This window comes from Scheffersomyces amazonensis, assembly GCF_036850825.1.
Source record: "Scheffersomyces amazonensis strain UFMG-HMD-26.3 chromosome Unknown RJT21scaffold_4, whole genome shotgun sequence".
Taxonomy (NCBI): domain Eukaryota; kingdom Fungi; phylum Ascomycota; class Pichiomycetes; order Serinales; family Debaryomycetaceae; genus Scheffersomyces; species Scheffersomyces amazonensis.
The window spans coordinates 1,115,241-1,138,471 of NW_027042744.1; the positions used below are offsets into that span (position 1 = coordinate 1,115,241).

Sequence of the window (23,231 nt, forward strand, 5' to 3'; positions counted from 1 at the left end):
AATGGAACAAGCCCAAGTTGATGCAGCAGCTCAAGCTGAAGCACAAGCCCAAGCTGAAGCACAAGCTCAAGCTGAAGCACAAGCCCAAGCTGAAGCACAAGCCCAAGCTGAAGCACAAGTCCAAGCCGAAGCACAAGCCCAAGCTGAAGCACAAGCCTAAGCCGAAGCACAAGCCCAAGCTGAAGCACAAGCCCAAGCCGAAGCACAAGCCCAAGCCGAAGCACAAGGCCAAGCGGAAGCTGTTGAAGTAAGAAACCAATCACCTATAAGAAGGGCTTTTAATAAATTTATTGCATCACCAAACTCAAAAAGATGGCTCAATTCCATTTATCTATTAATAACCTTAATTACTATAACTGGTGCTGTGATAACAATAATTTCTGCTGGAGGGGCAATAAGTAAGGCAACTGCTGGTTATATTTTGGGAGGATTATCTATATTTGAAGCTTTAGCAAGTTATGCTCTTTACGTTATTACACGTTATGTCAACCAACGTCAAGGCCATGATGGACATGAGATTCAATTAAATGATTTAAATGATAATGATCCACAGGTCCCTCGTAATGATAATTAAGTCTTTTAAAAGAATGTACAAGAAGAAGAAGTAATTCCAATTATATATTATCAACTTATTGAAAAATATGAACCAAATGTAGCTATTCTGGATTTTACTTTCCCTGTCTTTGAATCAACTAATAGTTTACGTAGTTACAAGTTTATAATTAATTCGTTGTTATAGTATATTTATCTGTATAATAATTTTATATATCAAATACTAATTGATCCCACATGTAAACAAAAAGAGAGGAAATATTATATATTTTAGACTTAGATTCATCAATTGCTATTATTTTTCACCTATTGTTTAGTAATCATGGGCCGTTTTGGTATCTATTTTCTTTCAATATGGTTGCAATTTTCTTTCCACCTCTCTTGAGAACCCTTTTTCAATAACAGAGGTTTCAGTAGTCAATGAACCATCACTGGCAGAAGTCACAAGAAAAATATAGCTCATCCAGCGATATCAATGACTTTCAAAAGAACAACTTCTAAAACCCAAAATCTTTTGGAAAGTTATGAACCTTATTAATTAGAATTTAATTTAACTGGAGGTAATCCTGAATTTAGTGGAATAGATAAAGAAACAGGAGAAAAGAATGAACAAAAACTTGCTAATGTATTATTACAACAAGTTAATGGAAATACATCTAAATTTTTATCTTTATTTGGATCTAATTTCACATTTGTTTAATTCAGATAAATACGCTGTTAAAGCATTAATTGTTTCTCTAGTAAGCATACATGTGGCACTTATCAAGACCAATGAATCTGTTTATGAACGGATAATTAATAGTTTGAGCTGAAACCGCACTATCTGATGATATACTATCTTCTTCAATAATTAAGATGAAAGTAAATTAAAGCAAGAACTTGATAAATTGCTGAAAACGTTACTTTTAACTAGGGGATCAAAGATGCAATAAGTAGCTGTTAAAATAACCTCTCAGACCTAACCATATTATATGCCTATATCACTAGGGCTTATGCTTACTTGAACATACTCTTAATTGCTTTAATGTTCAAGATGGGTATGGCTTGCACCAATGAAGTTTCTCTTTCTATAACTCTTTATTGTGGGTAAGATGTACATCATAGGGTATTATACATGGTGACTTGTTCAACAAAGTATTGTTAGTAGTGGTGTTCTTCGTGAGTTTAGACTAGCTACTTACAAGACTAATAAATATCAAGACGTTATTAGCGTATAGTTTAGTGAAGTCTAAGGAAGGAATGTGTAATTTATATGGCCCTCTTCGACAATGTTACAGGGATCGTAAAATATGGTTTTACAAAGATCTCCATAACTGGTTTTAAGTGCAGGAATTGGTATGTCGCACTCGGTGTATTAATGTAATGAAGAATATGGGGTTTTGTAACAAGAGTGATGACAGAGTTTGATTAACAATTACCCTACGGAAGGGGTTGGTTAAGGTAGTTGATTTGACCAAATAGTATAGAGCTTTAGAATCGATTGTGAACTAGTAGTATAGCTGATAGCGTATATATTTGATAGAGTATAAAAACCTAACTATTTCATAAGCGAGGAGGAATCCACCTACTTAAATAGTTAGAGGAAATCAAGGAGTAGTGTATCTATACGATACACACATAATTTATATGAGGGAATATAAAAGGTATAAGAATAAGTGACAATAAAGAGTATCAGAAGTAGTGTAACATGATGCGACATTATTGAAATGTCGGAGATGAACCGTGTTCCGTGAAAGTGAAAGTAACGACACATTACCTAATTAGGATTCTCACAAAAAAAGGTGAAGATGAAAAAGTATAATGGCTTGACCACATACAAGAAAGACATTAGTACCATACTATTAAAGTAGAAGTTAATTATGGGTGCAAGGTATGTATTTGAAATTGTGAAAGTATAAAACAAATAAAACCAAATAAAGTAAAATTAAATTAAATTAGAATAAATACTAACTGAGAGCTGTATAGTTGTAAAGATCAAAAGAAAGCATTAGCCATATGTTTGCAAAGATCACCATGTGTATTAATAGAAAGAAATACACCTAAAGATTGTTTAACAGATCCTGAATTAAAGAAAGATTTACCTGAATTATGTGTGGCTAATTTTAGAGCATTTATGGATTGTAGAAATGGAGTATTTGATATGAGAAAGAGAATGAGAGGGAATGCTCCATTATCAACTGGTAAATATGATGAAACTTATGATAAGTTATCAACAGGAGATTTTGATGCTCATGAAGAAATGAGAAAGTTAGATGTATTGAATAGAAATTTACATAGACAAAGAGAATTACAAGAAGAACAAGAAAAGCTTAGATTAGAAGGTAAAATCTAGTATTATTGTACTATACAAAAGGGAAAAAGTTATTTTAACGATATTACATGTAAATAGGATATTTAATTAATGCCAATAATGAATTAAAATGAATTAAATCTATGTAATGTAGTATGTAGATCTATTGATATTTTGCTAATTCTGTAGTTAAATTATTTATAAACTTTTTAAATGGTGAGTTAAATGTTGATAAATTATTAAATATAGTTCCAAGATCAATTAATTTAGTAATATATTTAATAACATCATCTAATTTAGCAGTCCCTTTATTTTCTATTAATTGAGATTTTAAAGTATCAAATAGTTCATTTAATAATTGTTGAAAATCTTCAATAGAAATATTAACTTCATTTTGTTCATATTGTATTGTATTACTTGATTTTAATGTTTGTACAAATGCATTATTTAAAAATTCAAAGATTTGAAGTACATTAATTAAATTTGATTTGACTGTCTTTAAAGATGTTAAACTCTTTATTGTTTCATCTTGTTTCCTTATCTTTTTACGTTCTTCTTCATCCATTATAACGTCCAGATGTATAGATGATAAATCTGCTTGTAAGGATATGATTGAATTATTCAATACATTTATATAATATTTTAATCTTGTAAGTTCTTGATTGGAATTATTATTATTAGAAGTTCCAGTAAATAAATCATCAGTTATTTTATCTGATTCTTTTGGTAATATTGGTAAATTTGAATGATTTAAAGTATCTAATTTTACTGTTAAACTTTGACTCGCCAATTCAGTAGTATAATAATCTAAATGAGTAGATAAATCCAGAATATTATTAGATAAATGTTCTAATGAATTTTTAGAATAAGTTGATATAGGTGTAGCACCAGTAGTTATAGATGAATTAGTTATATTTTGAAATAATTTATCAATATAATTGGCAGCATTAAAGTCAGAATCAAAAAACATTGATAATGATTCTTCAGAAATCTTAGAATCTCCCCCTTCTGATCCAGAAGTCATTATGGATTGGGACTGGTCTGTACTCATTACTCTGTATAATTTGCGTCCACACCTATATTAGTAGTTAAATATTTCATGAGTTGGTCTAAAGACTGAGGCATGGATGTTTAGATCGGTTATATGCAGCTGACTTTCTCCAGGTTTTCCATAATGGAATGATCAGAGTTGCTCTTTAGATTGTTCTACAATTTTACTCTAACAATTATGAATCTAAATTTCATATATTTTTCATTCTTCATGAATCCATAAAAAAGATTAAAAATGTAAATAAATCGATAAAATAAATAATAATTAACCAGATAATAGTTAGCAAAGACTAATATATAAGCATATATACAACTATAGTAATATAAATAATTGCAAATGCATCAAGCACAAGATAATTAAATTATTACATAATAATTGTATTATAAAGGTTATAATCTAGTATATTAATAATAGATTTAATGCAAGCTTATAATTTTGGTCTTGGGTCAAGTTGCTTGAAGACAGCTTCAATGGCAGTAGCCTTCATCAAGTTACCTTTAACCTTTAATTTTCCGTTCATGAATAATTTTTGACCATTAGCCTTACCTTCAGCTAATTTAACAAAATCAGCATCCTTTAAAATTAATTGAACATCAGATTTTGGAAGAGCACCTTCAACAGCCTTGATAGTACCATCTTTCTTTAAATCTAAAATCCAAGATTTATCCTTACCGTCCTTGTTCTTTAAAGTGAAAACAATGACAGCTTTAGCACCAGCAATAGCCTTCTTTCTAGTATCATCATTGCCTAAACCAGCTTCTAATAATTGTAAGAATTCAGAGGCTTGAAATGTTGGATCAGAAACAGACATATTTAATTTTTGACTTGATTAGATGTGATAGATTAGTTAACTTTGAATAAGAAACTAAATAAATAATATAATATATTAATTGTAAAAAGAAAATTAAAATAACAATTAAATTTAAAACTTGTTGAATGGATGGGCTAGGTATATATATATATATATTAAGTAAATCGATAAGTAAACCAACTAATAGTCCGATGCATGAAATTTTACCCCAAACTTTTCCTAATTTGAAAAATGTCAAGTAAGAAAAGACTTAAGATAACTAACAAAAAGAACCGCTGCTATACTTTAGCAATTGTAATCATGTGAATTGATTTAAGACTGTGATAATTAAAGTAGTACAATATAATAATCCTTGCCTAATTCGGTAATTTTTGTCATAGAATGATGCTCACTTTACCTCGGTTACATTTGTTTTTATTAACGTTTAGCAAGGTACTGTACATAATCTAGCCTAAAACTTTTTGTCACACTGAGGCTACAAAGTTACTGGAGTTAGTGGGGGAGGGGGAACTTCTGCTTATAGTTACTCGGTAGACATACTTTAGGTTAATTCTGATCATAATAAAGAAGATCATTTGTAATATGTTAGGTAAGGTCGGTCACTTTCGAGATACTCGGTCTTTCACATAAATACTCCAATTCTTTTTGCATCTTATGATGGAGAAATCATTACCAGCATTATGATCTTTTTTCACAGCTATTCAAATCTTGCAATTATCACTTTGAATTATAGTTTAACCCCCGTTTAACTCCTCCTTTTAATATGATTAGGATTATGCTCATGATAATTATTAATTTGTACTTCTCCTTGTAAGCTGTTACTCTTGTATCCTACATCAACGGCTATCTATATTTACAAGTAAAGATCGTATGAGAGAAATAAATTACAAACCAACTAGAAAAGTACATAGCCTAAAAATTTCAACCGAGCTATAGAAGAAACTTTTACTTAAGTTTTAATTTAAATCATTCTATTATATCAACTTGTTTTCTTTGCAGAATGATCAACTCCATTTGTTATATCTCAGTAATGATTAATTCTTCTTTTTAGTTCACTATCTACCTGGTTGATTTTACTACTCCCCCAGAAAAATCTTTCCAATTAGAGAGTTAAAGTTAAAACCTTGGCTCAGTATCCAAACCAACTTTGGTCCAACATTTCTAGAAGTTCTATATACCTTATTCCGGACTTTGATTGTTGCCCCAAAACGAAACGAAATGCTGCAACTTACCGATACAAAATTCCATTATTTTTTTCCCCACCCCTGAAATTCTGTGAAAATGACGTTTTAGTTTACTTTTCACATGAGAAATAAATTTGGAACCCTGGGAAAAAAAAACGAGAAACCAACTGGGAGAGAGAGAGAGAATCTCAAACGTGACCGTACACGTGATGCACATTCACGTGCCATACCTGCATCAATTAAGTGAAGCTCTTCTCTATAATTAATTTTTTTTATGTATGAAATATCGTAGTAGACATTCATAAAACATATAGACAGTCATACATAATATAATGTCATTTAAATCCGAGTCTTCTCGATTTCAAGCAGAGGCTGGACTTAACCGACTTCTTTCCAATATAATACCCTCCAGTTCCAGTTTAAGTAATTCTACAACAAAATCAACTAAGACTAAGACTAAAAAATTAACATCTACTCAATTACTTTCAAATAAGTTAGATTCAACTAGCAATGATATAATAGATAAGAAAAAGATAAAGAAACAACGTAATAGTAAAATAAAGAAGAGAAGTGATGATGATAAGAAATTTCAGAAATTTCTTAAATTTAATATCATTAAGAATCGTAAAATTCATAGTGAAGAAGAAACTAAATACTTACAAAAATTAGTTCGTAAGAATATAAATCAAATAAAAAATGTTAGTGATATAAGTGATTTTACTGTTCAAGATGAATTGGATGAAATACGAGGTGATTTAGTTGATAAAGTAGGTAATAAACAATCTAAACGTCTTAGAAAGAAGAGAATATCAACTAATTCTGCATTTAATGATTTTGATGAAAAAGTCAAGAAAGGTTTTATATCTTATCCTGGTTTAACTCCAGGTTTAGCTCCTGTTGATTATAATGAAGAGGATTCAGATTAGTTATTCATCATATACTTGTACAATATATAATACTATACTATAATATTATACTATACTATACTATATTAAAATCTATAAACTATCTATAATTCATATAATATTTGACGTAAGTCACAAGCCAATTTCCGAACATTTCTCTTCTTATCATCTAATGCAACCACTAATTCCAGTAAAGTAGATTTTTTATATTTAGATAAATCACCAAATGTACTAAATATAAGAATTAAATTCTTTAAACTTTTTGCTCTTATTTCTTCATTATTAATTAATTTACGATTTACAATAAATTTATTAACACTTAATTTAAGAAGAATTGGAATAACTTGTTGTAAATGAGGTTCAATTAATTTTGAATCTTCTTCAATTATAATATTTAAAGTAGTTAATGATGAAGTTAATAATTCAGGATTAATTTTTGATTTAGGTAATGATAAACTTGTTAATATTAATGGTAAAATTTGTGATAAATGACTTATTAAAATTTTCTTAGGTAAATCTTCCATAATTAATGATAAAGAATTTAAATAAATTTCAGTATTAGAATTATTATTTGATTCAATATTATTAATTAATTTAGGTAAAATAATTTCAAAAATTTGTTGTTTATATAATAACTTAATTTTTAAATTCTTTACTTTTGAAATTAAATTCTTAGGATTAATTTCTGGAGTTTGATTAGTATATATACTTAAATCAATGAATAAGATTTTAAGTGCCTTTCCAATAACACGTTTAACTTCAATTGAAATTTGATTATTATCAAAAGTATCTAATACTTTTGTTAAATATGTTAAACCAATTTTATTCATTCTTAATACTAAAGATTTCAATATCCATACAAATATTTCAAATGATAATAATGAATATGGAGTTAATGATTGAGATTGAGATTGAGATTGAGATTGAGATTGAGATTGAGATTGAGATTCTAAAACTGGCGATAAATACCTTTCAAGACAAGTATTAATCTCTTCATCATTATCAATAAACTTATTAAATAATAATGATAAGTTTTGTAAATATTGAATTCTTAAATATTCATCAGTATTATCAATTTTATAGATAATATTAATTACTTGATGAGCTATTTCAATACTATTAGTTAATGAAGCAGTTTCATCAATATTTGATAAGATTTGATTCCATATAGATATATATTCCCAACCCTGATTAATTTCAATTAAATTCCCATTAAATTCTTCATTATTTTGATTAGTAATAAATGATTTTTCAAATCTAATTAAAATTTCTTGATGTTTAGATTTATCAATAAATTTAATAATTAACCCAATTAAATATCCAGTTAATTCAATTAAAACAAAATCATAAGGTAATACTTGAAGAATAGATTTTAATAATTTAGGTATAAAATTTTTATACCAAGTATTAGTTAAGAATTGATTAGATGATTCAATTTTAGTAATTAATTTAATAAATAATTCAATTATAAGGGTAAGATATTTAATCTTTTCTGAATTATCATTTTGTACAATAGAATTAATTTTATTTAATAATCGAATTGATAAAACTTCTAAAATTTGATAATTAACACTTAAATCACTAATCACATTAAGAACTTTATTAAATCGATTTAAATTTGTTTCATCTAATAAATTTAATAAATTTGATATAATAATTTCTACAACTAAATCCCCATTATTATTCAGATTAATTATAATTCCACTAATAACTTCCCTTACAACAAGATCCTTTTCCCAATTTTCATTTGTATCAGTAATTGCAGTTATTAAAATATCTTTAAAATATCCAAATATTAATTTAACTTCATTACTAGTTAAAAATTTAGGTAATGAAGTTAATTTACTTAATTGTTGAACAACTTTACTTCTTAAAGTTTTTTCAATATTGGAGGAAGTTACTAATAATTGTCCTAAAAATAATAAAAGGTGATCTTTATAATTATCAAAATGTGATTTTTCAATAATATCAATAGTTTCTTTATTTCCCAAGACTTGGAATCCAATGATTAAATATCCTATATTATCTACTAAATCTCGTTGTTTGGCAGTAGTCAATGATATATCATCTTGTTGTTGAGCTTGTTGTTGAACTTGAACTTGATTAATATCAATTTCCTTTGGTGGATCCCCCGCTTCTGAAGTGATTTCAATTTCAGTTTCAGTTCCAATTTCATTGTCTTGTTCAACTCCAACATATTTACCCCATACTTTATAAGAGAATAAAAATGCCACTATTTGATCAAAACTTTCAATTGAAATTGATGCAATTACTGATAATAATAATGTAGCCTGTTTTGATTTATCCTTTAAACTAGATAAATTCTCTTGTAATTCATTAGTTATAGTTTTAATTAAATTATCAAGTTGATCAGATTCTTTACTTAATCTTGTAGCTAAGGTTTCAATAATTGCTAAAGTTAAGATTAAACATTTATTATCATCATTATCATCAATATTTTGATCATAATCTTGAGGAATAATTGTCAGTAAATTTGATTTGAAAATAGATATATCATTATGTAAAATTTCAAATTTTAAAGCATTCCATAATGTAATCCAATATTCTTCTAACAGAGATATTGAATATGATTGAATACATAATAAAATTGTTTTTAAAGTATCATTTCTTATTATAGCATTAGTTGAAGTTAATTTTTCAATTAAATTACTAAATGAATCCTTTGCAAAATATGATTGAGATGCTATAGTAATTCTTAATTTTAATTTTAATTCATCAGCAGTAATTTTATAAGGATCATTAGCAGGAGGGGTAAAAGATATAGGGAAATAACAAAAACAAACATCAAATAATTCATTTATAAATTCTTTATGTAATTCATTATCAATAATATCAAATTTAAGTAATTGATTAATAGATGAATTTAATTCAAAAGATATAATTAAATTCCGAGGATCTTTTTCTCCCGAAGCAATATGAATAAATACTTTAACAAATAAATCATCAAGTTCTTGATTCTTTGGTAAATATAATTTTAAACTATAATTTAATATTTGAAAAGTTTCATATCTAATTCTTGCAAGATTCTTTTTTGGATCATAATCATCTAAAAGTTTAGATAAGATTTTATATAATGAATTATTTAATGTAGGAATAAAATTCTTTGCTTGAATTAAATTTTTTAATGCTTCTAAAGTATATTGTAAACTAACTTTATCATCAAATTTACTTAGAAGAAATTCAATTAATACAATTACATCTTGTTTAGAAATTTTCGATGATTCAATAAGATATTTTAAAGTAGATGCTAAACATTGAACAGTTTTGGATCTTAACGCATCGGAATCAGATGTTAACGAAGATCCTAAATTTTGAATAAATCCTAACATAGTTAATTGACTTTGATTGATAAGCGATGCTAATTCTTGCGCATACACTTCTCCTGCTTGTAAATCTTCTTCTTTCCCACTACTGGCAATATACTGGTTAATTAACGTGGGAACATTATGGACAGGTTCTTCACTATTAACCTGAGCCATTATTTTTTATTCTTTATTCTTTGTTCTTTGTTTTATATACTTATCTATCGTCTATCGTGAATTTTTCAATCTAATTATAATTTTTCAGTTATTCGGTATATCTTCGAGATTGGATCGAAGTGCCTGCACAGAATGAGCAACGGCAAAAAGGACTGCACATAATGTTACTCTATACGAAGTTAACCTTTTTTGCAGCAATAAACCAATATAGTTAACTACTTGGGTTCTGTATAAGACTATACAAATAACTTTCAGTCCCTGTCAGTTTTCAAATCTTAGAATTTATATTAGCCACATTACTTAAACATAGTAACTGGTGAATTTGGTGAATTGTCTTCTAGTTATCAAATTCTGCTATTCCTTCCCTAAAAGATTTTAGTCGCTTCCACAAAACTCTACGCTTCAATTTATAGTCGATCAACACCAAAATCATATCCACACTCAACAGCTAAATCATTTAACTCGATGGAAAGAATTTCCCAATTGCTTAGTATCAAGCATGCTAGAAGATTGTGGGAAGAAGAAGCACCAATATTTCTAGATCACACCTCCAATAAACCGTTATGGGAAGCTTATCAAAATGATCTTCAAGAGTTTACTGAATTGTTGAATACAACCAAGATTGATGCTTCTACTGAACTACCAAAAAGGATTGAAACTATAGTAAAATTCTTATTAAAGAAATACAAAGAAAGTTTTAAGGAAATGATGATATTGCTTTTCAAATTTTTGCATAGCTATATCATAATAGCTGATCTAAGTGTTACTGAATTAAAACTCTTACAAGACGCCATTCGTGATTTTACTATGCTGAGATTTTCCAAAATCATTAATGGAGATGATTACAAAAGTAAACCACTAAATAGTGAAGAAGAGCACTTACTTTACGATTATTTACGTTTTGGATTTGGCTTTAAGATCTTAAATTATAAGCAAGATGTCCAAAAAATAAAACCCAACAACCATCCTGTCGGTCAAAGAATCAAAAGAAGAAAGTTAAACCCGTTAACCAAGAAATATAATGTTCCAAATAAGTTCTTTGAAGTGGCTGGATATTTTTGTCCAACACATGTCGACAATACAGAGCTTGAGGAAGATATTAAATCATTTGAATTCCGAGAAGTCTTTAGTCCCGCTTATAACTACCCCCAGTTAGAACCAATTGAAGTGACACAAGAATCAGAAATTGAGACATTAATCCAAAATGCTATCACGAATGCTCGAGGATTAATTGTAGATGAAAATGGCAACAGTTTTAAATTAGAGATTAAAAGGCAAAAAAGGTTACCCTTCAAACTCGGAAAACATGACCATCAAAAAGTTACACCTGATCTAATATTGAGTTTCGGAAGCTTGAACATTCCATTAGAAGTTAAATATTCAGGCTTAGAAAGAGCTTATTATGATTTTAATCTGTGTAGAGAAAAAACTCGTGTTGGTGCTAAGCCATTTATCGAAATCTATTCGCAAGGCTTTGCTCAAGCCATTGCTTCTGAGTCAAACTGCTTTATCCTTTCAGATTTTTCTTTTACTATTTTATGTGTAATAGATGATCAGGTTCTCCCAACCGATGCTGTAACTCATACAAACCTTAGATCTATCAGAAGTTCATGTTTTACAGTTAATAATTCTAATTATGGATTTGCAACGATTATCATGGTAATGATAAGTTATTGTTTTAAGCATAGGTCTCCTATAAACTTAGATAATTTCAGAGAAAAGTTAGTTCCAAATCAAGAGAGACTCCTGCAAAAAATCAATAGCCAATATGATATATTTATAAAGTTTACAACAAAAATCCAGGAGACACTTTTGCTAGATGTCAGTTCCCCAAAACACTCTGCGGATCTTTTAACTTTACCTAAAAGTGGAAACAGTCTTGTTGAAGTTGAAGTTGAAGTTGATGTGCTTCGTGAAACTCAGAATAAATTGAGAGGCTTGGGGGTTGAAGTTTCCCGAAGAGAACTAGGAAGATTTGGCAAAATTTATTTTCACGAAAATTTCAGATTGATAAATTTTGAGGACTTAAATATTTCTAAAATAATCAGGGGAAGATTAATTCATCAGAGCTTTTCAACTATAGCAGTCCTTAACGGTGAAAATAGTTTAATTAAACTTTACGATCCTTGCAGACTTAAGTGGATTATTAATTCAAATACCGATTTCTCTAGCTTTCAGGAAATTCTTAGTGCTGTGTTTTCTATATTTATTAGAGAAGTACTAAGTTACATCTATTTAAAAGATGTAACTTTCATCCCAAAATTAATAAATTTCGGTTTCATCCAAAGCCAATTTAGAGGCTTCATGAAAAGACTCGATTTAAAAAAGAGTATTCCTTTTACTGGCTTTTATTTGATTTTAGAAAAAAAGGATTCACGGCCTTTGAAACATTACAGATTGAATGAACAAATAGCTAAATTAGTGGAGACAGCCATTGAAGATTTGCATAGTAAAAATATTTCTCATGGAGATCTCCATCCTGAGAATATTTTATTCAATAAAAAATTGAATCAAGTAACCCTTATAGATTTCGAAATGTCCTTCATTGCCTATAATCGTGGGAATTATGGTAGAAGGGAAGCACCACTTAATAATAATAGACTTAGATTACTCCGAAAACGACAAAGACAGGATTGGAACAATTATAATAAAATTTTTTTTGGAATCTACCATAGACAACTTGATTAAAGAAACTTACTTCATGGTAACATACACCGTTATCTAATTATCTCTAAATATCCTAACTATCTTGTTTTTATATATGTTAGGATATCAAATCTCTGAAAAATAACTTTATATTTTCATAATTTAATATATAAGTCGTATTTCTTAAAAATACCATACAAATAGTAGTTCGATCTTTTGCAAAGCCCCTTAACCAACTTCGTGTATATTGATGGCTGGTATAGCCCAAATATATAAAAGCTTCCAAGTAATTGAATGTAACCTTAGAAATGAGTCACTCAAATGCCATGAATTAATAATGGAGACTACCATCATAAAGTTATGAACCTGCTTCAATCCTAAAGCAAATTTAAAGTAGAAGATTGAAATATTGGAAATCGTGCTTAGCATTTCATCGCTTACTATGTAATTGTTTCAAATTAATTTGTTCAATAATTTGTTCTAGTTCAACTTCAACTTGTTAATAGATGATAAGATTCCTCATATTGATCATGCTAATAGAATAGTGATAAGTCATTGTTCTTGCTTAACACTTAATGATTCCAATTACAGTTGTGCTATAACTATCATGATAATGTTGAACTACTGTATTAAGCATTGGTCTTTTATGAACTTTGACACATGCATACATAGCTTACTCCGACAAAGAATGATTAATAAATATACTCAATTTATCCAGCTTACTAATTTAATCTTTGGAGGACTTTCGACAACCACACAATTACCATTAAGTATTGATATTAAATAAATATATAAGCTGTACATAATGTATATATGACATTTCACATTTCACATTTCACATTTCACATTTCACATTTCACATTTCACATTTCACATTTTCATTTTCAGATGCAGTTTTATAAAGAATTGGGTGTAACCAAACAAGTAATATACTATTTGCAATATAGATCATTATAAATTAAAGCTAACGATGGAGAAAATAGTGGCGGTAGATGAGTTAATTATGCACCTACACTATATAGTTAATACTTTAATTGTTAATGAAGTCACGTGAAACTCATCAAATTGTAAAGACGACTAATTAGTTGACCAGACTACAATTAAGGTAGAATTGATTAGAGTTTGTGATGAGGTGAATATAGAAGAACTTTATTAATGAAGCATGAAAAGGTTCCACTTCCACACTTGAAAGGGGATAAGTCCTTAGGTGATAGGCTTATTACAATAACAAAGAACACATAGAGAACACATAGAGTACACATAAGTGCACACAAAGGATATATAGAATAGACAGAGTATTCAAATAGTATACACAGTCACATAAGTATATATACCCAAGACGATCCTTGACACATTTCATTGACACCATCAATTCCTACATCGAACCATCACCTGCCATAAAGACAGCCATACCATAAAGAGGTTACCAGATCAGATTTTTTCTGTGCGCGATCAAAGTCGGCTTGGCTATTTGCACCGTAATAACAATAATAACAATAGTAGCAAACATTTTTGAACTCGCTTGTTCAACTATTTTGCTTTAGATAATTTTAATATTAGACCTTACTATACTTATCTATAGTGAACCGGTCATACAGTTCAACAGTTGCTCGCGCATATCATGATTGAGATTCCCAGCTTGGATGAGTTGTCCACATATTCGCCAAGTTTGGAAGCCCAATTAGGACATCAACTGAATAGTGAACTTGGACAAGGTCCATCGTCTATACGAAATACCGATTCAAATGGGAATGGGAATGGAAATGGAAATGGAATATCCGTATCTAATATTGATGAAGATCCTCAGTTCCAAGTCGTTTCGGACCCTACTGTATATAGTTCGATCAATGACATGGAGCAAGGATTAAAGAATAGTTCGATTGATGATGATAATGACGAAGATGACGAAGCAGATTTAGCGAATACTTATAAAAATGTTAGTGGATTAATGATTCAGCTGCGTATAAACGGGACTAATCCAACCAATACCAATACCAATACGAATATCAACACCAATGGTAATGGTAATGGACGAGGATACCCCAACTCATCATCAATTAATAATCTTCATGATGATTATGAAGTATCACCACAATATATCACTAATTATTCTCATTTACCATTAACCAATGAAGATGGAACGCAAAGAATTCAACTATTACAAACCAATCCCAATGAATTAAAATCCAAATTTAAACTACAAGATCCACCAAATCTTCATGAAAAATCATATCCATCTCAACAACAATTAATTTATGAATCTGTTGATACAAATACTGATTTAACATCACCCGATACATTTCGATTAAATTCTTCTAAAACTGCGAAACTTTCATTATCTCAACAATTAGCATCTCCAATGTCACAAATTATATCAAATAATGATCATACTGAACCATCACCACAATTACCTCCACCCGATTCATCATCAACCAATTCTCAAAAATTAATGTTATCAAATGGTGAAGAATTTAGTAGCTTAAGACGAGGTTTAGCTACTGAACTGAAAACTCCGGCTGAATATACTTTACATATAGTATTTACCCAATTTGTTCGTCATGCTGAACGGAAATTAAATTCATGTCTTGAATATCCTTTAGATATTGAACCTCCAATAATTGAATTATTATCAGAAGGAGTTGATCCTCATTTTGATAAAATCGTGGCATCATTAGGTTATATAGCTAGAAAGAAACCTAAACCAGTAATTGATAGTGTTATGTTTTGGAGAAAATCAAAGAGTGAAGTTGCTACTATGGCAGCTAATGAAGTTGAAAGAACCTTAGAAACGGCTAAAAGTAGTTTATTACAAGTCTCACGAGATTCTAGTGATTCAACTATAGTTAATCCATCAAATCCAGGAATAATAAAGGGAGGTAATGTAGCATCTCGATCTAAGAGAAGTTTAAGTTTAATGAGAAGTAAAAGTTTTTCAAAAGTGGCCCATCGTCGAAATCAATCAACTTCATCGGCATTACCTTCGAATTCAAATTCAAATTCCACTAGTTCATCTTCAATAACCAATACTAAGACTCCAGGATGGTATGAAGATGAATTTATTAAACAAAAATATTATTATGATGCTAGAATTTCAGAAGCTAAAAAGACCGCCATTCAAGCAGAAAGGAAATCTTTAGCGTCAATTTATATATTATGTCGAGTATTAATTGAAGTTGTTAAACAAACATCTTATGAAATTATGGGAGAAGATTTAGAAGATAAATTAGAAGAAATTGTTTATACTCAATTAAAAACTACTGATCCAATAAGTACTAGTCAATCATTAGTTAGAGCTGCCAATTGGAATTTATTTGCTGAATTATTAGGATTTATGTCAGAAAAGAGATTTTTAAGTGTTAGTGATAGATTTATTGCAGATTTAGAAAGAATTCCTAGTAATATTAAACAAGAAGATGAACCAAAATTACATTTATTAATTAGTGGAATGAGATATTTAATTCTTACTAATTATCCTTTAGAAGTATTTGAAGAAAGTGCAGATTTTATTAATTCATTAGCTAAATTCTTTTCAAGTTCACAAAATGAAACAATTATATTTGCTTATTGTGAAGTCTTAAGTCATTTAGTATTACCATTAGCTAATATTTTAACGGCAGAAACTAATCATCCTACCTGGGTTGAAGGGATTGAAAAGATTTATTATAAGGCTCAACAAATATGGAATCATTATTTAAGACTTGGAGCTAGTACTACCACCAGTACCACCACCAATACTGGAAGTAGTAGTGGTACCACCAATTCATATACGTTTGATTCAAGAAATAATAATAATCAAACTTTACAAGCCATTTCATTTGCTAATAGTGGATGGGCTTATTCATTACATTTAATGACATCAACTTTATCAGTATCTAAACGAGATTTATTCTCGGAGAAATGGATGAAAGTTATTGAAGATAATTCATTTAAATTAAAACCCAAAGTTGAAGTTGATGAAAAGACTACTTATATTGTATGTATAGGAAGATTAATTTGGGTTTATATATATCGATTACCCGATACTTTAAATAATACTGTTAAAAAGTTAGATCAATTATTTCAATTATTATTCTTTAATAATAATTCTACCAGTAAAAAGCAACAATGGATAACTTTTGATAATTTACTTATTGGATCATTAGTTGAATTAATTCGAATTATTGGATTTAATCATTTAAATTATGTATTAGATGATGTATTTATTAAATTATTAAAATTAAGTTTTACCGGAATTTCATTAGAAAATATGTATACTGAAAAGATTATTTTAGTAGTTAAAAGTTATTTACTGATCTTACAAGATTATGAATATGGTAATAAACCTAATTTTCCTACTGATGAAATATTTAATATGAGATTTTTAAATGATATTGATGGACATTCAAAATCTCAATCAACTTCAAGAGATAAGAAGAAACATAAATATAAATCAAGTGAATTTCTGTTTATTGCTAGAAATTCAACGAATGCTCAATCTCATGATGAAATATGTCGAACTTTTGGTACTTTATTAAAATTATTAGATACTCAATATGGATCAGAAATTCTTCAATCAGATAATTCTAATTCTAATCCTCCAACTCCAATAAGTTCAACTAAATCAGCTTCACCATTTTCAGCATTTCATTTTGGAATTGATTTATCTTATCAAATAACTAAAAATGTTCATACTGAATTATTTGCTACATTAATTGAAGTTATACCTTGGACAATGGTTCTGCATACGAGTGAAATGGCTTCAGCGGCTGGTATACCATTTAAACAAATAATTGAAATCTTAACTCGGAATTCAATTCATGAAAATTATCGAGTGGCCAATGCGGCCATTGGATCATTAAAGAGATTAGCCTCTAGAAAGAATTCTAGTAATTTAATTACAACCTTTGCCAAACTTGCATTTCATTTAAATGATAAACCTAATCCTCATTTTGATATAAATTATATGAATTCATCTGAATTTAGTAGTTTATTAAGAATTTATGTGGAATTATTAAATTGTTGGTTAAAGCAATTTCAAGAGATTGCTGAATTAAGAAATGGTCCAGAAGAATATTTTAATCCATTAGCTCAAGATGATGAATTAATGAATAAAGATGTTTTAAATGATTTATATCAAATTAATCATAAGAATGAAGATTTAAGTAATTCTCTGGCTAATGCACCAATTGATTCATCATTATCAGATACTAATAAATTAAAACCAGGTGATGAATTAGAATGGAAAACTATTATTACTGTAATTGAAGAAGTTGAAGGTAATGGATTATTCTTTCTATGTTCTCAAGATTGTAAGATAAGACATTATGGTATAACTATATTAAAATTAGTTGAACAATTTGATCAAGCCATTTATAATATAACTGATGAATCATCTAAATCATTAAATTCTACAAGTAATTCTTCAAGAAAACATTCACGAAGTTCATCTAAATTTGCGGCTGATGTAGGGACTCGATTAATTCATACATTAGAAGATGTAGATTTCTTAGAATTAATTAAACCATTTAGAAAAGAATTAAGTTTACCAGAAAGAACTCGATTATCTAAATTAAAAAATCGAAAGAATATTTTAATTCGTTTAGCAGAATCAGATTATGGAATTGATTCAACTATTTGGTTTAGAGTTTATCCTAAATTATTAGATATATTCTTTGAAAGATGTCCTATTGCGGTAGCATTATGTCGATCAATTATTTGTGTTACAGTATTACAAATGCATGAATTTGTTCTTGAATATTCAGAAAATAATCGATCTTATACTCCTTCAATATTTACTCGATCAACAATAACAGTTCCTTCCGAAGTACTTATAAATCAATGGAAATTATATCTTATATTTGCTTGTAGTTCATTAACTTCAACTAATGATCAAAAGATTTCATTTCCAAATCATCCAACTCATGGTAGGAAAAGATCAATGCAAATTTTTATTCAACATCAAAAGATTACTAGTGCCAAATCAATCTTTAGAATGGTTATTCCACTCTTAAGATCTCAACAACAAATGGTTAGAGAAGCCGTTATATCTGGTCTTAGTTCAGTTAATATTAATATCTTTAAAAGTTTATTAGAAAGTATGCCAACTACCGTAACTGAATGGGATATTAATAATAAACGAGATACTAAAGAAGATAGTTTAAGAATTGAAATGATTAGAGTCATTTTAAATAATACTACCAGATTTAAAAATGCCGAATTAATTTATAATGATGAAGGATTAATTGCTAATTTAGTGGCCATAATTAAGAATTTAAAGACATTTTTATCATTACCTTCAACCCAAATAAGTATTGAATTTCAAAGACTTCGAAGATATTTTTGTGGATTCTTAGAGAATATCTTTGTTGGACTTGAAAGTAAATCTGATTTAAATAAATGGTTACCATTTGAAGCAAGAATTGGATGTTTTAATTATTTAAAGGAATGGTGTGGATATGGAGAATCTAGTTCACTTGCTGATGATCGATATAATAGTATGGTAAAAAGAGTTAATCAACAAAAGGAAGTTGCATCGGTAGTGGCTATACTTGAAGTTGAAAAGAAAGCCCTTCAAAATTCAGCTTTAAGTTGTATGGCAGTATTATGTTCAGGACATATTAAACATAATCTTAATCTTGAAATCCCCGGTCAACAAGCCGTAATGTCTTTTGATATTCCTGCTCTTATGGATTGGATTCATGCATTATTTACTTCTGATAATGATAAGGCTCATGAAATTGGAAGAATCGCCTTAAGAAATATTCTTAGTCTAAATCTTTCAACTCCAGAAATTTATCAAGAAGTTATTAAACAATGTTATACATCTCAAAAGTTTTTAAAGACAACTGATAGTTATTTTACTATATTTGTTGAAGTATTCTTAAAATCAACACCTCCGGATGATATTCCTTATGATTTAATGTGTCTTGCAGGATTCTTAGTAGGTCATGATAGTTATGAAGTAAGATTTGGAGCTATTAAACTCCTAAAGTATTTAGAAAATCAGTATTATCATACTTGTACAACTTCAGATAAATTTACTGAATCAGTGACTTGTAAAACTAAAGTGGTATATAAACGAGCATTATTTGATATATCTAATCATATAGCCACTTTACAACCAGAAGGAGCATTTATAAGAATAAGTTATATGACTAAATACTTTAATTTAGTGGATAATTCATCACGCAGAGATATCTTATCATGTTTACTTCCATGGGTTCAAACAGTAGTATTAAATTATACTACCACCAATGAAGATAATTCTAATGACAATGACAATGACAATGAAATTGATAATGATACTAAAAAACTGACATTAACTACTAAGAAATTAGATAATCTGTCATTAATGGTATTATGTAATTTATTTGAAATTACCGTTAAATTCAGTTCAAAAATATCTAATGAAGTAGAAGCCCTATGGGTAGCCTTAGGAGGTAAACCTAATAATTTCGATAAGATTATTGAATTCATTATGAATAATTGTTTAGAAAGAAAGAATCCTACATTTGTAGAATATTCTCGACAAATCATTGATTATTTAGCCTTTTCTCAATCAGATCCTAATATAATGATTGATAAATTACTTGATAATTTACAACCTAAATTGATGGTACCTCCACTTTCAAAAATTAGTGCAATAACTATTAATAATGATAATAATAATAATGATAATAGTAACAATAATAATAATAATAATAATAATAATAATGAAATTCAATTTCCTTATATTGCCAATCTTTGGAAAATTATTGCTTATAATGAAAAGGATGCAGCATTTTCAATTGGACAATTATCAATGGTATTTTTAGTAGATTTATTAACATTAAGAAATGATAAAATGTTAGAAAAATTACCATTATTATTACATGTAGCATTTTCATTATTAGATCATTATTTATTTATTGTTCAAGAACAAGCAGGTACTTTATTAATTCATTTAATTCATGCTTTAGCTCCTAATGCTCCTAATGCTTTAGAAACTATTCAAACTTTAAGACAACGAGATCATTATAAATATCTTTGGGTTTATGATGATCTTAATAATGATAAAAAGGGAGCTAGAACTCCTAAAAATATGGACCTTTTAGCAAGAAATATTTTAAAAATCTTTTCCACAGTTCATACAAATATTCAAGATGATTGGAGTAGAGTTTCATTAAATTGGGCCACTACTTGTGCAGTTAGACATATAGCTTGTCGATCATTTCAAGTATTTAGATCTTTATTATCATTTTTAGATCAAGGAATGTTAAAGGATATGTTACATCGATTATCAAATACAATATCCGATGAAACTTTAGATATTCAAGGATTTGCAATGCAAATTTTAATGACTTTAAATGCCATAACTGCAGAATTAGATTCAGGTCAATTAATTGATTTTCCTCAATTATTTTGGTCAAGTGTAGCATGTTTAAGTACAATTCATGAACAAGAATTTATTGAAGTACTTTCAACATTAAATAAATTTGTTTCAAAAATTGATTTAGATGCAGCAGATACTGTATCATGTTTAATATCAACATTTCCTCCAAAATGGGAGGGGAAATTTGAAGGTTTACAACATATTGTTTTAATTGGTTTAAGATCATCAACTTCTTGGGAATCTTCAATGAAATTTCTTGATAAATTAAATACTTTAAAAGATAGTGAAATTATTGGTATGGGGAATGTAAGAGTTTTAATGGCAGTATTAGCTAATATGCCTCGATTCTTACATGCATTAGATCAAAAGACTTTAACTCCAGAAATTGAACAAGTAGCTTTAAGTATTAGTAAATTAGCTACTAATGCTGATAAACCTGCCTTGGCAAGAATTTTAGTTTCATTATCTAAAAATCGATTCCGATCTAAAAAGGATTTCTTAGTTCAAACTATTTCAACTATTAAATCATTATTCTTTCCGGAATATGAAGCTCAATCTTTAGTATTACTTCTTGGATTTTTATCTAATAAAATCCCTTGGATAAAATTAGAAACTTTAAGTATATTAAAACATGTATTTCCCTTAGTTAATCTTGAAAGAGATGAATTTGTTGGAGTTGGAGCTGATTTAATATCTCCATTACTTCGACTTTTATTAACAGATTATGCTGAAGCAGCATTAGAAGTTCTTGATGAAGCAGTAGTTATTTCTGGTTCTCAATTAGATCGAGATGTATTAAGAATGAGTTTAGGTAATACTTCAATTAAAAAGGAATATGAAAAGACAGCTACATTATTTGGAATCCCCGATGAAAGTGGTTGGGCAATTCCTATGCCAGCCGTTACAGCTGCTAGTACAAGAAATAATGTTCATGCAGTATTTTCAACTTGTGTTATTACTACATTAGTTGATGAAAATGAAGAACCTACTAAAGATGAAGAATTTCAATTCCATTTGGAAGATTATTATGCACCTGTTAATGATTATGGTGATACAGTTTCTGTTAGTGTTGATGAACCAGAAGCTTCATTAAGTAATGTATGGGCTGCCTTAGATGATTTTGATTCATTTTTTACCAAAGATACTGAAAATAATGGTACAGTACCTGTTTCTATTGTAAAACCAAAAGAACGTCGAGATTTAAATCATATTCATAGTGCATCTGTTGATACTAAATATAGTAATTCAAGTGATAATCTGGCTCCAATGGATTCTGCTCCAAATATTTATGATAAAAAAGTATCAGTAATTTTAAATCGAAGTTTAGCAAGAACTCAATCAACTAATTCATTTAAAACTAATTTAGCTGATTCAATTGGTCCAACTAATTATAATCATCAAGGAGGTACAGCCAATGCTAAAAGATCTTATATACCATTTAGAAGTAGTAGAAGTAGTTTAAGATCAAAAACTGATGCATTTACAACTCCAGTAATGCAATTATCTCCAACTTTTGATCCTCAAGATTCAACTTCACCATTTAAATCTCAAAATCTTAATAGTCCAAGTTATACATCTACACCAAAAACTGTTACATCTCTTGAAACTAATCAAGGTTATTCATCAAATGATAATTCAACAAGATTTGAAACTTTATTAGGAGGAGGTAAGAAACGATCAAAAAAAGTAGGAAAGAATTCTCCAAATTCTTATAATTCATCAACATCAGCAGAAACAACATTATGGGCTAATGCACCAAATAAGAGTAGTTTAAGTTTAACTGGGATAAATAATTCACCTAGTTCAGTTCCAGTAGAACCTGGTAATAAATTACGAGATAAGAAATCTCAAAAGTTTCGATAATTGACTATATAGAAACAATAGCTAATGAATATTACGACTATATTATGCATGTAGCGCTCTCTATTACGTACGCACATAG

The 23,231-nt window shown here is 28.6% G+C and overlaps 7 protein-coding genes across 7 annotated transcripts; 4 read left to right on the forward strand and 3 right to left on the reverse strand. All coding sequences in view use genetic code 12, as the record gives it.

The window, feature by feature from the left end:
• Positions 1-1,967: 1,967 nt before the first annotated feature.
• On the forward strand, positions 1,968-2,961 carry RJT21DRAFT_121330 (uncharacterized protein). The gene is made up of 2 exons (XM_064882062.1): positions 1,968-2,422; positions 2,518-2,961. The coding sequence occupies exons 1-2, from the start codon at positions 2,412-2,414 to the stop codon at positions 2,882-2,884; spliced, it is 378 nt and encodes a 125-aa protein (XP_064738020.1). The 5' UTR covers positions 1,968-2,411; the 3' UTR covers positions 2,885-2,961.
• RJT21DRAFT_121331 (Golgi transport complex subunit) lies at positions 2,962-4,067 on the reverse strand. Its single transcript, XM_064882063.1, has one exon. The coding sequence runs from the start codon at positions 3,891-3,893 to the stop codon at positions 3,006-3,008; it is 888 nt and encodes a 295-aa protein (XP_064738021.1). The 5' UTR covers positions 3,894-4,067; the 3' UTR covers positions 2,962-3,005.
• On the reverse strand, positions 4,068-5,054 carry RJT21DRAFT_121332 (uncharacterized protein). The gene has a single exon (XM_064882064.1). The coding sequence runs from the start codon at positions 4,702-4,704 to the stop codon at positions 4,321-4,323; it is 384 nt and encodes a 127-aa protein (XP_064738022.1). The 5' UTR covers positions 4,705-5,054; the 3' UTR covers positions 4,068-4,320.
• Positions 5,055-6,220: 1,166 nt separating this feature from the next.
• Positions 6,221-6,814, forward strand: RJT21DRAFT_5499 (uncharacterized protein; the record flags this gene model as incomplete). The annotated part of the gene is made up of 1 exon (XM_064885038.1): positions 6,221-6,814. One exon carries the CDS (start codon positions 6,221-6,223, stop codon positions 6,812-6,814), a length of 594 nt encoding a protein of 197 aa, XP_064738023.1.
• Positions 6,815-6,855: 41 nt separating this feature from the next.
• MET18 (Met18p) lies at positions 6,856-10,336 on the reverse strand. Its single transcript, XM_064884563.1, has one exon. It carries the CDS (start codon positions 10,291-10,293, stop codon positions 6,898-6,900), a length of 3,396 nt encoding a protein of 1,131 aa, XP_064738024.1. The 5' UTR covers positions 10,294-10,336; the 3' UTR covers positions 6,856-6,897.
• A 422-nt stretch (positions 10,337-10,758) lies between these two features.
• On the forward strand, positions 10,759-12,981 carry RJT21DRAFT_5501 (uncharacterized protein; the record flags this gene model as incomplete). Its single annotated transcript, XM_064885039.1, has 1 exon — positions 10,759-12,981. The coding sequence occupies one exon, from the start codon at positions 10,759-10,761 to the stop codon at positions 12,979-12,981; it is 2,223 nt and encodes a 740-aa protein (XP_064738025.1).
• Positions 12,982-15,298: 2,317 nt separating this feature from the next.
• CAS4 (Cas4p) lies at positions 15,299-23,152 on the forward strand (the record flags this gene model as incomplete). The annotated part of the gene is made up of 2 exons (XM_064885465.1): positions 15,299-16,688; positions 16,746-23,152. The coding sequence occupies 2 exons, from the start codon at positions 15,299-15,301 to the stop codon at positions 23,150-23,152; spliced, it is 7,797 nt and encodes a 2,598-aa protein (XP_064738026.1).
• Positions 23,153-23,231: the final 79 nt, after the last annotated feature.